General features: G+C 65.4%; 2 protein-coding genes across 2 annotated transcripts; one reads left to right on the plus strand and one right to left on the minus strand.

Annotated features, from left to right (window-relative positions):
• The first annotated feature begins 331 nt into the window (after window positions 1–331).
• Window positions 332–4,560, plus strand: SMPD2 (sphingomyelin phosphodiesterase 2). Its single transcript, XM_055819804.1, is given in 14 exon segments — window positions 332–718; window positions 1,201–1,297; window positions 1,758–1,772; window positions 1,774–1,832; window positions 2,064–2,142; window positions 2,144–2,161; window positions 2,250–2,339; window positions 2,727–2,809; window positions 3,028–3,160; window positions 3,234–3,338; window positions 3,432–3,588; window positions 3,814–3,947; window positions 3,949–3,993; window positions 3,995–4,560. Coding segments are annotated over 14 exon segments (1,230 nt in total). The 5' UTR covers window positions 332–668; the 3' UTR covers window positions 4,160–4,560.
• Window positions 4,543–14,237, minus strand: MICAL1 (microtubule associated monooxygenase, calponin and LIM domain containing 1). Its single transcript, XM_055819803.1, is given in 26 exon segments — window positions 4,543–5,996; window positions 6,104–6,177; window positions 6,262–6,361; window positions 6,448–6,541; window positions 6,659–6,757; window positions 6,880–6,942; window positions 7,119–7,463; window positions 7,465–7,572; window positions 7,681–7,763; window positions 7,850–8,012; window positions 8,373–8,450; window positions 8,548–8,598; window positions 8,683–8,792; window positions 8,904–9,091; window positions 9,165–9,315; window positions 9,791–9,863; window positions 10,113–10,239; window positions 10,313–10,428; window positions 11,163–11,420; window positions 11,695–11,795; window positions 11,997–12,152; window positions 12,231–12,329; window positions 12,530–12,646; window positions 12,757–12,964; window positions 13,745–14,023; window positions 14,098–14,237. Coding segments are annotated over 25 exon segments (3,354 nt in total). The 5' UTR covers window positions 14,006–14,023; window positions 14,098–14,237; the 3' UTR covers window positions 4,543–5,865.
• Window positions 14,238–14,736: the final 499 nt, after the last annotated feature.

The following is a 14,736-nucleotide window of genomic DNA, read 5'->3' on the forward strand; positions in this document are numbered from 1 at the left end:
CGGCCCGGCCCCGCGCCCGCTGCGCTCCCGGTCCCGCGGGGCGCTGAGAGGGGGCGCGCCCGGGGTGGGCAACGGGCCCCGGCGGGACACGGGGGGACACGCGGGTGTTAGCGCGGCGCAGGGACGGGATGAGCCGCTCGGTAACGCCGCCCGGGCAGAGCCCGGCTGCCTGTGCCGGCTGCCTGTACCCCGCTGCGGGACCCCGCTGCCTGCTCCCCCCCGCTGCCTGCTTCCCTCTCCGCCCTGCTCCCCTGCTGCCTACCCCCACCTGCTGCCCGTACCTGCTGCCTGCCCGTACCTGCTGCCTGCCCCCTTCTGCCTGCCCTCCGCTGCCCGCACCCCTCTGCCCTGCTCTGGAACCCGGGTTAAAGTCCACCCAGGATCACAACTCGCTGACAGAGGCTGTGAGCCCTGCACCCCATCCCTGCCTGTCCGCGGGGTGCAGGGCCCACCCGTGGGGCTGGGGTTCGTGGGTCCCTGAGGGCAAACTGGGGTTTGGGATGGGGGTCTTGTGGGTGGGAGAGGAGGGGACGGTGTGAGCTCCTCCAGCGCTCCTCCCTGCCGGCCTTTGCCTCGCCGGGGCTGCCTGGCTCCCCCGGGCTGTCACCCCCACCTGCTCCCTGCAGGACCCCCCCTTCCCGGCGCTGCCCCCCGGCCCCCTGTGAGCGATGGAGGCAGATCCCACCCTGCGGCTCCGCGTCTTCGACCTCAACTGCTGGTGAGTCCCGAGTTCGCCGGTGCTGCATGGGTGGGTATGGGGGCACCTGCCCCGGGAGAGGGGTCCCACCTTGGGGTCACCTTTGTGTCCCCTTCGTTTCGGGGTCACACCACTCTCCCAGCACCAGAGGGTCCCGAGGTGCCTGGCTGGGTGGTGCCCCCCCTCCTCTCTGTAGGGTCCCGAGGTGCCTGGCTGGGTGGTGCCCCCCCCTCCTCTCTGTGCCTGCTCCCCCCGGAGACGGGTCCCCCATTTGCACCCCCACCAGGGATGAGCTGCCTGGGTTCTGCAGGCAGGACGAGCTGTCCCCAAACAGCCTCCCTGCATGTCCCCATGTCCCCACATGGCCCTTTCCCCTTCCCATCTCCCCCAGTCTGCATCCCGGCTGTACCAGTACTGGGGCCCACTCTCCCCCATTTTGGGTCCTGGCGTGCGCTGACATCACCCTGTCCCCCCAAGCTGTGACCCCCACCCCTCTTGGGCAGGGCCATCCGCTACCTGAGCAAACGGCGGCAGGAGCGTGTCCGGCTCATCGGGGACACGCTGCGCCAGGAGGGCTTCGACCTGGTGCTTCTCCAGGAGGTGAGAGCAGCCGCGAGCCGAGCGCGCGCCGGTTCCCAGCCCGGGAGATGAGCCGAGCGCGCCGGTTCCCAGCCCGGGAGATGAGCCGAGCGCACCGGTTCCCAGCCCCCCGGGAGATGAGCCGAGCGCGCCGGTTCTCAGCCTGGGAGATGAGCCGAGCGCGCCGGTTCTCAGCCCGGGAGATGAGCCGAGCGCGCCGGTTCTCAGCCCGGGAGATGAGCCGAGCGCGCCGGTTCTCAGCCCGGGAGATGAGCCGAGCGCGCGCCCGTTCTCAGCCCGGGAGATGAGCCGAGCGCGCCCGTTCTCAGCCCGGGAGATGAGCCGAGCACGCCCGTTCTCAGCCCGGGAGATGAGCCGAGCACGCCCGTTCTCAGCCCAGGAGATGAGCTGAGCGCGCCCGTTCTCAGCCCGGGAGATGAGCTGAGCGCGCCGGTTCTCAGCCCATCCCACTGTTCTCCAGGTGTGGAGCGAGCGGGGACTACAGTGACCTGAAGGCGAAGCTGGGAGGCTGCTACCCCTTCTCCCACTACTTCCGCAGGTGAGAGGGGGCCAGGCCAGCCCCCCGGGGATGCCCGTGGGGCAGTAGCAGGGCTGTGCCCCATCCTCGGTGTTTGTCACATGGGGAGATGAGTGTGGGTGCTGTAGGTCACCTCTGTCACCGTGCCTGGAGGGTGGGATGCTCATGGGAGCACAGCGGGACACGGGGCTGGGGGGGCGGCAGAGGTTGGGGGCACCATGCGTCCTCACTGTGCTTTCCACCTCCCGCAGCGGGGGTGATCGGCAGCGGCCTCTGCGTCTTCTCCAAGTTCCCCATCCTGGACACCCTCCTCTACCAGTACTCGCTGAAACGGGTACCCCTACATGGTGAGTGGGGCGGGGGGCACGTGGTGCTGCGGTGTCCTGCCCCACGGAGCCTCACCGGCCCTTGCCTGCTCCTCTGCCCCTCCGGCAGCTCCAGCACGGGGACTGGTTCTGCGGCAAGTCCGTTGGGCTCGTCATCATTAAGATCTCCGGGATTATCTTCAACGTCTACGTCACCCACGTGAGTGCCCCAGGGAAGGACCTGGCACTGGGGGCCGGGGGGGGCATGGGGATGATGGGGAGGGGGGCACAAGTGGCCGTACCCCTCCTTTGCTGTCCCCTTGCTTTAAGCACTGCTCTGCACCATCTCTCCTGGGGCTGTTTAATGAAATACTGCTCTGGAGGGGGGGCTGGGGTGGCGGGGGAGGACAGGGACCCACAACTTGGCCGTGCAGTGGGGTGAGCATCTCAGGCTGATGAAGACTGAGGGGTCGGCCAGACCCCCAAGGGACCGTCTAGAGGGGCTGGGGTGGGTTTGCAGGGAGCCTAGGAGCAGGGCAGGTGCCAGCATGGGGGTCATGGCTGCTTTGCCCCCCCTCCCCCCCCCCCCCCCCCCCCTTCTTGCCAGCTGCATGCCGAATACTGCCGGGAGAAGGACGCCTACCTGCCCCACCGCCTGGTGCAGGCCTGGGAGCTGGCCCAGTTCATCCGGTGAGCAGCCACGGGGTGTCCCACAGGGTCCCCCTCCGGCAGGTCCCCAGAGCGTGTGTGGTCACCCCTGCCCCCCGGGGCTTGCACTGCAGAGAACTCCCCGTTGCACCAGTCCCAGTCAGGAGTAAGGCTGGGGAGCACAGGGAGGGGGGTCCCAGTCACCCCAGTCCGGTGCGGGGCAGGGTGGGGAAGGGAGCTAGCTGTCCCTGTCGCCACAGACACACCTCAAAGGCGGCCGATGTGGTGCTGCTGGGAGGGGACCTCAACATGCACCCCGAAGACGTGGGCATCCGGCTGCTGCGCGGCTGGACGGGGCTGCGGGACGCCTTTGCTGAGGCCACACGCTTTGAGGTGAGGGGCAGGGGGCGAGCAGGGTCCTGCGGCGTGCCAAGAGCCCCCCACCCACCCAGGTGCTTGGTCTCAGGGCTGTGAGGACGGCTGCACCCTTGTCCCCAACAACTGCTTCACCGTCAAGGCAGAGCTGCTGCCCTTCCCGCTGGGCATCCGCATCGACTACATCCTCTACAAGGTAAGGGGGGGGGGGGGGGGACGGGCCTCGGCCACCAGCTGTGGGTGGCACGGGGGGAGGCACCCCTCATGACCCCCCTGTCCCCTCCCCCAGGCCATCTCCGGCTTCACGGTGAAGTGCGAAGAGCTGAAGACCACCACGGGGACAGCCCCGGGCATGGACATCCCCTTCTCGGACCACGAAGCTGTGATGGCAACGCTGCACATCCAGAGGCAGGGACAGGCTGTGGGTGCCGGCCTCGGCGCAGCTGGTGAGGTGGTGGGGTGCTGCTGGGGTCCCCCATGTGCCGGGAGGGCTGGGGGGTGGACTGGTGGAGCTGGATGGAGCTTTTGGGGATGTTTTCCCCTTGCTTAGGGCATCCCTTGGGGTGCTGCATGTGGAGAGGCGCACGGGCAGGGCACAGTGGTGGGGATGGGGAGAAAAAGGGGTATTGGGGCGGGGGGGTCCCTGCTGAGCTGCCCCTGTCTCCCCACAGAGCTGACGCTGCTGGACGTAGTGACGGAGGCACGGACGGAGGTGGGCGTGGGGCTGCGGGCAGCGCAGCGGCAGCGGTACTCCACGGGCAGGATGGCCGTGCTGGCCCTGCTGCTGCTGCTGCTGCAGGCAGTGGGCCGCGCTGGGTGTGCTGGCGGGGCTGGCTGCTGGGCAGCCCTTCCCCCAAGCTCTCCTTCTCCCTGCTGGCCTTCCTCGCCATTGGCGTCCTCCTCCTCTCCACCGGCCTCCACCTCTTCCACACCATGGAGGTGAAGATGCTGCAGGGCACCGAGGAGCAGATGCGGATGGCGCTGCGGGTGCTGCAGGAGCGGCTCAGTGATGGCTGAGCCGGGGCTGTGAGTGTCCCACGATGTCCCCTGGCCCATCCTGGCCCCTTTCAGTCCCTTTTTCTAGTTGACGTCTGGTTTTAGGTGAGCAGCACTGCGGCCAGCTCGGTAGCACGGGTTTGACAGCTGCCTCTGCATAAAATCAAGATTTTGGGGGTAGATTTGTTGCATATTGACCCCCATGGGAACCACGGAGGTGGGTTTTAATTGCTGGGTTTTTTTTAAAACACCCTTTCTACCTGGAGGGACCTGCTGGCATGGCTGGGGGGGGTCGTGAGGCTGAGCCCTCCCCTTGCCTGGGGCAGCCGTGGGGGCTCCCAGTGAGAGCTGGCGGCTGCTCCAGCAACCAGCTTTGAGTCGAATAGAAAATAGAAAATAAAAGATGGTATTTTAGCCCTTGGTGCCGGGCTGGGGAGGCTTTATTTGAAGGGAAGGGGGCTTGCAGCAGGATGGATGGGCTGGTACAGACACAAGGAGGAGGATGGAGGCACTGGGGGGGGGGAGATGGGATGAGGCTGAACGCGGGGGGGGGTATTGCTAACAGAGGAGCCCCCTGCCCGACACAGCTGAGCTGCCGTAAGCACCATTTGGCCGTGGAGGCTACCCCACAACAACCAGGGCTCCAGGAGGTCTCAGAGGTCCCTACAAAGGCCAGTGGGGCATTGCCAAGCAGGAGAAAACCCCAAAGGGGCAAGGACATGGCCACCAGTGTCCCTTGTCCTTGATGTCACACAGTGAGGGCCCTGGGCACAATCCCCTGGGGGAGGTGCTGGACAAAAAGCCCCTTCCCTGGCCCGGGGGGCCTTGCAGGGGGGGTCTGACCCTGGGTTCCTACAGCTGCTGGGGGACAGTGTGGATGTGGCACCTGTGGTGGGATCAGCCCCCATCTGTCGCTGGCCCCACTTGCAGAGCCAGATGTCCCTGGACGACGTGGATGCCCTGGGTTAGGATGGATGCTCCTGGAAGAGGTGGAAGGTCCTAGGCGCGGATGGATGCCCTGGGTTAGCATAGATGGCCCCGGCTTGATGGATGTCCCTGAGTGCCTTCCAGGGGCTACTCCTGACACTGCCCCTCCACATTTGGCATCTCCGCTGTGACCTGCCTGCAGTGGCCACGGTCACATCCTTGCTGCTGGGAGCAAAGCCCTGCGGCGCCCAGGACACAGCGCTGGGCAGAGAGCGATGAGCCACCTCTCCCGAGGCAACCTCAGCTCGAGCACGAGGGGCTCTGCTGGGCCAAAATGCTTTCAATGCCCCAGCCGAGCCTCCGGGCAGTGTCCCCTTGGAAGGGTGATGGCTGTGGGACCTCCTGCCCTGGGTGACACGGCGCTTCCCCATGGGGCTTCTTCCTCCTGTAGCAAAGCCCAGGCAGAGCCGCCGCAGCCCCTCTGTTTCGTAGCCCGCTGCAAATCTCGTTTTCAAGCAAGCACAAGGCAAAGGCAATCCAGCCAAGCGCGGGGGACGCCCTCTCTGCACCCCAAAACCAGGGTGCTCCTCGGTATCTCCCCACACGGACGTCCACCAGCGGGTCTGGCCCCTCCACGGCAGGCTTCGGCAAGCAGGGAGCTGGATTCGTCGCTGGTGCTGAGGCATCACCACCTTCAGAGGCAGCTCAGGGTGATGCTCAGCTGGCGGCGGGGGGGACGGACAGCACACCACTCCTGTCCCCCCCCAGGGAGGAACTGGTGGGTCCTGGGGCCACAAGGATCAGGCCTGCATCTCACTGAGCCGCTTCTCATCCTGGATGTGGATGAGGACGTTGCGTTTGTTCACCACCTCCAGCAGCTGTGCCAGGATCTCCTTCTCGGCCACGCGATCCGCAGGTGTCTTCAGGGATTCTGTGGGAGCAGGGGGCTGGAGCAGGGCCCGGGGGGGGGGGTCACAGCCCTGGCCCCACTCCCTGCGCTGTGCACGGGGATCACCCGCAGCATGTGCTGGCGCTCACCCTCCTTGTTCATGTAGCACCGGAGCTTCTGGTCAAGCTGCCACTGCTGCTCCTCCAGCTTCAGCTCCTGCACACTGCAGGGAGGGGAGGGGGGGGGGCTGGGGTGAGCTGAGCCCCCATGCCAGCCAGGCAGCATCCCTCACCCCCCTGAATCTTACCTGATCATGAGGTCTGACTCCTCGGACATCAGGCTGTTCTTCTGCTGGACCAGGTACAGCAGCTGGTTCATCCACTGCGTCTTCTGGTCGGTCGGGGTGCCTGCAGGGCACGAGGGGCGTGTGGGGGTGTGCAGAGCCCCCCCCCGGTCACTGGGGGTGACAATGCCCCATCAAGCCTGGCCTTACCGTCCTCATTCCGGAGTAACTTCTCCAGCTTGATGCCCTGCTGCTCCAGCTCCCGGAATGTCACCTCGATCTCCTCCAGCCGCCTCTGGATGGTCTGTGAGGGAAAGGCAGAGCTCACCTGTGGGCCAGCACCTCCTGGCTTGTGGCTACCAGCAGCAGGATGGAAGGGACGGTGCCAGGCTGGGGACCTGGCTCTGCCCCATAGGGCTACCTGGGCTTTGCAGAACCGCTTCATCTGAGCTTCCCTGGCCCGGCGGGTCAGTGTGCGCTTCCAGGTGGGATATTTCTCCTCTTCCCCCAGGTCCAGGCCCTGTGAGGGGACAGTGACACGGGCAGGGGGTCAGTCCCTGCGCTGGGCACCGCCTGTCCCAGCAGGAGCCCCAGCCAGCACCCCGGCTGGTGGGGCCAGTGCTGCTTGGGGAAAGCACTCACCAGCTCTGCCACGATGCCAAGGTCTGTGCCTTCCTCCTCCTCCTCCTCCTCTTCCTTCTCCTCCTCGCTGTCGCCCTCCAAATCTGGCCCCCAAAAAAGAGCCATTTTGGGCCAGTGCCTCACGAGCAAAACGTGGGGGATGTCATGGTACCAGAGGGACCCAGAGCCCTGCTTGGCCAGAGGCTCCAGCTTGTTGCCACCTACCTTCCTCCATGGCCATTCCCGCCGCCGCCCGCCGCCTCCTCCTCCTCCTCCTCCTCCTCCTCCTCCTCCTCCTCCTCCTCCTCCCAGGCACCTTGTCCCTGCCACAGGGAAGGGAGGGCCTTGGGTGCTTGGAGCCACCTACGAGCTGGCTTGGGTGGTGGCTCAGGCTCTGCTTCACCGGTGAGGGTCAGCGTGGACAGTTTGAGCTTCTCCAGCGGCGTGAGGACGATCTTCCTCCTGCCCCGGCTCTCCTCACCCTCCTCCACCGCCCCTTGGGGCTCCGCTTTGGGACCCTCCTCATCCCTCACATCTCCCTCGTGCTGTGCCAGCAGCTCTTGCTCTTCCGAGTCATCACCATCCTCCACTGCCCCAGGCTCTTCCTCCAGCTGTGGGGCTTGCTGGTGGGGGCTGCAGGGGACAGGGTGCCCCCTCCTTGGGGGACACACATGGGCTCCCAGCATCCAAGGGCAGGTGGGCAGCAGCGGCATCCTAGGGCAGAGCCAGCAGCGGAGGGGTGATGCAGCACGGGGCCGTGCCAGAGCATCCCCCTCCACCTTCTGCTTTGCCTCCATCATCGACAGGCATTTAGTGACTTACCCCATTGGGCAGCGCCGGGGGCCCCTCCTGCTGCAGCTCCATGCTGGATGGAGTGGGGTAGTGAAGCGAGCAGTAAAAATGACCTGAGGGGGCCCCAAACCCATGTGATGACCTGCAAGGTGGCGAAGCCTTGCCCCCGAGCATCCCCTCTCCCCAAAACCTGCCTCACCGTCCTCCTCGTCGAAGGCGTAGTCGCCCAGGCGCAGGGTGGCCCCGCACTGCCGGCACTGGAAGCAGCCGCGGTGGAAGAAGCGTCCCTCGGCGCTGGCTCGCTCCAGGATGTAGACGCGGCGGCCGCAGAAGTAGCAGGCGTCGCTGCTCTCCCCCACGGGCTGATGGCTGAGGGCGGAGAGAACAGGCTGGGGTGGCACCGGGGTGCTGGCCCCCACCCCTGCCCAGGGCTTTGCCAGCAGCCCAGGGGGCTCAGGGGGGACTTTTTCCTTCTTGCAGAGGTGGGTCTGGGCGCTCGGGACGGGTTTGCTGGCACCAGCAAGGGAGCGGCAAGTCTTGGCTCCAGAAAACCAGTTAGGTCAGGAAACAGGCAGGGAGGAGCCGGGAGCCTGTGGGCGTTTGCTTGCGCAGCCCCAGTCCCAGCCCTTGGCTCGGTCCCACCAGCTGCTGGTGCCCCCCAAGCGCCCACCTGCCCAGACCTGGGCCCCCCACCACCCCCCTGGGGTGACACGAGGACCGACCTGCCCTGGATCCATCATGGTGGTTTGCAGCAGCTCATGGGCACCGTCTGGAGTGTCTCCATCCAGCCCCGTGTCCAGCTACGAGCAACCCAAGGGGAGGGTCAGCCCCCCACTCTCCCCCCGGGACAAGATGCACCCCAGAAAGCATCCCTGGAGGCAGCCGGGGCAGACCCACCTCAGCATCCCTGCGGATCCTCTTGGCCTCAGCATCCTTCTGGGCACTGTCCTGCAAATGCAAAGCGGGCGGCTGGGATGGAGAGGGGGACGTGGTTTTGGGGGTGTCACAAGTGGCTGGGTGGGGATCCCTCACCTGGGCACGCTTGTGTGTCAGGTGCCGGCTCTTCTGCAGCTTGCTGAGGAAGAGGATGGCCCCTCGTGTGCCACGGGGAGAAAGCGGCTTCTTGCTGATCTCCTCTGCCTCTGCACAGAGGGGACATGGCCATGATGGTGGGGCCCACCCTACAGAGGAGGGGGCACCCAGCCAGCCCTGGTGGGGCTTGGGATGGGAGAACCCCCCCCAAAATCTCACACCTGGAGTGGTCTTGAAAGCTTCATAAAACTGGCTGAGGTAGGTGATGAGCCCCAGGCGGTTGGGCTCTGTCATGGTGGCCATCTCGATGCTGGAGAGGACGGGCTGGATACCCAGCTCCTGCTCTGCCATGTCCAGCATCATCTGGTGGGTCTGGATGGAATCCTGGGGGTCCACGGCATTAAAGTCCCTGTGGTGAGACACGGGTGCTGTCAGGGTGGGCTCCACAGGGTGGGGGTCCCAGGGGGGTCCTGGGCACTCACACCAGGTCAGGACGGAAGTGGTGGACGAGGGCGCAGAGGGCCAAGCCGCTGGTCCAGGAGGTGGTGAAGTTGGTCACGGCCACGCCGCGGTACCCGGCTGTGCTGGCCTGGCACCAGCTCAGCAGCTCTTCGTAGGCGTCTCCGGAGACCGCTGGGGAGGCAGCACACATGTCCCCATCCCAAAGCGGCAAAGGACACCCTGCCAGCCCCCTCCCCCCACCCAGAATCAGTGCTTTAGTGGGGAAGGAATCCCATGGGAGTGATCCAAGACCCCCCTCATGCACCTCCACCCCCCCAAGGCTCAATAAATGGGTTAATAAAGTATATATCAATATTTCATGGCTCAGCATCAATGTGGGCCAGAAGGAGGGGGACAGCCCCCCCCCCAAAAAAAAAAGGCAGCTGGGGGGCCATGGGCAGAAGGAACGGAAACCAGTGGTGCCACCAGGATGGAAACGCAGCCGCTGCTGGGAGGAGCGCGGCAGCCAGCTGGACACTGGCCAGGGCTCAAGAAAAGAGGGACGGGGAGGAAAATCAGGGCAGGAGCGGCTCTGGGAGGAATGGGGGTCCTGCTGCCGGGGGGGGGGGGGGAGGAGGGGGGGCAGGGGAGGGCCAGCTGCTCCTACCGGTGCTGAGCCGGTTGTCACTCTTCCTTTTATGGTCCACCTCCACCATGCCCACGAGGTAGAGGTCCCGGACCTGCCGATGGGGACATGTCAGTGACAGGTCACCACCTGCACAGTGCCAGCAGCACCAGGCAGGGAGCTGGCCCTGGCAAGGGGGACACCCGGACCCCCCCCAACACCTCCCCGGAACCACCCACACCCCACAACGGGTAACGCATTAAATGTCCTGAGGACCAACAGCTTCAGCCTCACACCCTTTGGGGACAGGGACCAGAGCAAATTGGTGTCACCCTGACCAGCGGGGGGGTGGGGGGCTGGGTACCTGGCTGGCTTTGATGGACTGCAGGTTGATGTTGGGGTAGCGTGTGGCCGGGTCGATGCTGTACTGGCTGATGTTCTTGTTGGTGTTGTCCGGGGAGGTCTGCGAGAGGAGCTGGTAGATGCTCTCCCTGGATGCAAGGGACAGGGCTGGGGTCATCCTTGCCCTCTCCGGAATCAGCCCAGCGGGATGGGGACACCCACCTCTCAGCCAGCACCTCCAGCGGGGAGGTCCCTGCTGCCCACCGCCGCACCATCCACGCCGCGTCGAAGGCGGCCAGGAAGCCCCTGGCCACGCCGGTGCCCAGCGGCCAGAAGGGCTGCGAAGGGAAAGGCAGAGCTGGAGCTGGGGGCTGGGAGGGGGCTGGGAGCTGCCGGGCTTGGCCAGGGATGAAAGCAGGGAAGGGCGGTGGGACGTGCAGGTGTCTCCTCCCCAGCCGGTACGGCTGCGTCTGGGGAGGAACTGGGCTGCTCCTCCACCCTGAACACACCCCAGATCGCCGGGGGGGCTGGGGAAGGGGGTAACCCCACCAAAGCATCCCACACCCCAGATCGGTGGGGAGGGGGGGGCTGGGGAAGGGGGTAACCCCACCAAAGCATCCCACACCCCAAATCGGTGGGGAGGGGGGGCTGGGGAATGGGGTAACCCCACCAAAGCATCCCACACCCCAGATCGGTGGGGAGGGGGGCTGGGGAAGGGGGTAACCCCACCAAAGCATCCCACACCCCAGATCGGTGGGGAGGGGGGCTGGGGAAGGGGGTAACCCCACCAAAGCATCCCACACCCCAGATCGGTGGGGAGGGGGGCTGGGGAATGGGGTAACCCCACCAAAGCATCCCACACCCCAGATCGGTGGGGAGGGGGGGCTGGGGAAGGGGGTAACCCCACCAAAGCATCCCACTACCGGGATTTGGGGAGACTGCCCCCAGCGATGGGGTGCACCGGGCAGCCCGGTGCGAGAAGCGCCTACTAAAGGGGAATATATTGCAAGCGATGTATCTTGCAGGGAGAGGGGAAACAGGCACACAGCGGTGCTGCACGGAGGACCCTCACCTCCACCAAGCAGTCGCCCACCAGCCCGAGGAGCAGGCGGGCACCGTTGTGCTCCCGCACCAGCGCCGCGTTCTCCGAGCGCGTCATGCAGGTGAAGTCGAACATGTCGACGTCTGGCAGGTCCCGGTGGTTGAGGGCAAACTCCAGGTCGGGCAGGGAGTAGTTGGTGGAGAAGTTGGCGGCTTCTTTGGCGTAGCTGAGGAGGGCATCTCGGTTCACGTTCTCCGGGGACAGGAGGCTCTCGATGTCCGATTTGTCCTGCAGGGATGGGGTGAAGCTGGGTGGGCTGTGGCTGGGGGGCTTTGCCCCCCCAGTCTGGGTGCAGCCTGCTCTGTGGTGAAGCTGTGCCACCAGGCTTGGGGCTGTGAGCCACCCCAAAAGGATTTGTTCACGGCAGAGGCGACAGGCGCCGAACCCCCACCCCCATCCCAGGGGTACATGGTCAAACCAGCACCCAGATCTGCATCCTACCCTCCAGGCTTTCAGCTGCTGATTGCTACGGGACCCTGGGGCCGGATCCTGCCCTCCTCACCTGCAGGATGACGCCCTTCTTGAGCAGGCTCTGCTTCTTGGCCGTCATGACGAAATAGTGGGTGTCATCCTTATAGTAGACGATGTTTTCCAGATCGATGCCTGGGGATGGGGAAGGGGCTGAGCTGAGCCACCAGGAGCCCCCGCACCAGCTTCAGCCACCAAACGTCCCCTGGAGTGGGGTACCACACGGGGACATGCACCCCATCACACAGGGGACATCCCAGGGCTGAGCCTCCAGTTGCATCAGGTGGGGACAGGGACCCCCCAGCCCCCCCCTACGCCGGGGCTGGGACCACCCACCTGTTTTGTTGTAGAGATTTTGGAAGAACTTCTGGTTGTAGATTCGGGCCACGCCGCTGATCTCAGCCACCTCCACCTCAGCCCGGGTGTGCCGGTTGATGAAGTTGGTGGTGATGCCGATGGCCAACTTCCCCCGTGTCTCCTTCCGCTTGAACCCTGGGGGATGGGAGAGGCGTGAGCCCCCACCTGGCCCCCCATACCAGTCCCAGGGATGCAGGCACCCACTGCTGTCACCTTCGGGGACAAATTTGCCACCGCCAGCGGAGATGAGGACGTCGAACTCGTAGTGGCTGAGGGGAGAGGAGCTGGGCTGCAGCACAGCCCGCCATCCACCTGTGGGGAGAGGGACGGTCACCAGTGTGCTGGGTCTCAGCTGGGACCTGCTCTGGCAGGGGGGAGGATTACATCTCACCCCCCACCCCCCCTCAAAGGGCATGCCCTGGGCTAGCAGAGGCACCAGGGGGCTCAAAGCAGCCACCCACAGCCCTGCCCTTGTCCCCAGGGATGCCACCTACCCCACAGTGATGCCTTACCCTGTCCACCTGCCTTGCCCGCCGGGGGGGTGAGCCCCTTGAACTGCACGTTGATGTGCACCTCCACCCCCAGGAGAAGAGCCACCTTCAGCAGGATCAGCTGGAGCTGCCGGATACCTGGGAAGGGAGAGGGGCGCTCAGGGCTGCACCCCCGCTCCCTGGCTCCACAAAGTGGGGGCACCCCGGGGGTACGGAGCTTGCCCTGCCACCCCCACCCCAAAACTCACTGATGTGGTCCAGCGTGCCGGTGCAGAACTGCCCGTAAAACTTCTTGGCACCCAGCGCCCGCAGGTCGTGGATGGTGAAGGGCCAGAGGTGCAGGACGTTGTTGCGGGAGAAGGAGTCCCGCTTCTCCAGCAGCACCACGCGGGCGCCCAGCAGCGCCAGCTCGATGGCCACCCGCAGCCCGCACGGGCCGGCCCCCACCACCAGGCACTGCAAGGGGACGGGCACCCCCCAAAAACAGGGGTTTGGGTAAATCCCCAGGGAGCTCAGCACCGCCACAGCCAGCTTCCCCCTGCATCCCTGGGTCAGGATCTGGCCCTCCCCACTATTCCCCTCTTCCCCAGGCTGCAAGCACTGCCTCTGCCTGAAAAGTGGGAGGGCGGGGGGGCTCTGTGGGGCGTTCCTGCCTCCCCAGCTGCCTGAACCTTGCCTTCTTCAGGAGTAATGGCAGCAATTAAAGGGCTCAGGGAGATAAGGCAGGCACGTCTCCCTCCGGCTGCAGCCCAGGCAGGGGGAGATGTCACCAGCAACAGGCTGAAAACCAGGACATGGGTCTGATCCCCTGGCAGCCCCTGTGCAGGGCTGGGTGGACAACGGGACACCAGCAGTGGGGAACAAAGCCACCAGCTCTGGGACAGGGGGACAGAAATAGGGACCCCCAGCCCCAGGGGTACATCCTAACCTGGCATGCTGCTGTCCCCTAGAAAGAGCTTAGCCGGTCCCTCTGCCCCTTTGCAGCCCCCCATGAGGTGTCCGCAGGAAGAAGCAGCTGGGAGGAGGAAGGATGCTGCTGGCTGGGTGACATCGAGGTGGCATCACACCACGGGGAGAGGAGCAGTGTTAATTAACACCCTGCCCCATTAAACCCTATCAACCTCCCACCTGGCACATCCCACATCTTCCCGGGGTTGGGGGCCAGGGTGCCTCAAGGGATGCTCTCATCCTGGGGACAAGGAGGGACCCAAACCCCGTGCCCCGCGTCCCCGGTACCTTAGTGCTGGCACAGGCTGTGCCTTGGTCATAGTCCTTGTGCCCGGCTTTCTTATCCAGCTTGCTCCACAGGGCCTTGGCACTCCAGTAGTTGAGGGCAGCCTTGAGGCCGTGGTAGAGCTGCAGCCCCCTGCCCTGCAGCCCCAGCTGCTGGCACAGCTCCCCGAAGCAGCCCAGCACCTCCTGGCACTCCCTGGCACGCAGGAACCTCTCGAAGGTGGCATGGGCAGGGTTGCCCGGCTCGTTGGTTGGCGTGCTCATCCTGCTTCACCCGGCAGCCTGGCGAGGGACGGCAGAGATAAGCGGGGAGGGGACCTTCCTGTCCCTGTCCTCAAACACATCCGATACCAGACCTGGTGTCCCGGTGCCAGGTTTCCCAGCCAGGGGTGCCGTTCGGTGCCGGTGCTACCGAAATCAGGGCTCTTTCTGGCAGTGGCTGGCAAAGCCTCCCCCGGGTGCTGCACCCAGCAAGCCACGGTGTCACCCTGCCACGGTGACGTCAGGGGACGGGACGGGGAGGGCTGCGGTGGCAGCAGGCGGCTTCCTCCATATGGTGTGTACCTGCAGCAGCCAGAGCAGAGCGAGGTGTTTTGAAGCAAAGAGCTGCTTCCTTCTTCTTCCCCCTCAGCCTTGCTGGGGGCGGGGGACAGTGTGGGAGATCCTGGCTTCAGGAATGAGCCAGAGCTTCCCCCAAAACCAGCAAAAGCCAGGCCTGGGCTGGAGGGAGCAGGGCTGGACTCATCCTGCCAGCCTGGCTTTTGCAGCCCCGGACTGCGGCAACTTGCCCTCCACCTCTGCCACCCCCAGCGCTGCGGAAGCAGATACGCACAGAGGAAGTACCGCTGGGGAAACCAAACAAAAAGCCAAACCACGGCACAAACAGCCCCATCGCACCACAGAACCTATGGGAGGAGGGGTGCAGCACATGCCTCCGTGGGCACCCCAACATCCCCCCACATCCCGGCACCTCCCAGGGGACCAGCACCCCTTGC

The sequence above is a fragment of the Falco peregrinus genome, chromosome 16 (assembly GCF_023634155.1).
Source record: "Falco peregrinus isolate bFalPer1 chromosome 16, bFalPer1.pri, whole genome shotgun sequence".
NCBI classification, from domain to species: Eukaryota; Metazoa; Chordata; class Aves; order Falconiformes; family Falconidae; genus Falco; species Falco peregrinus.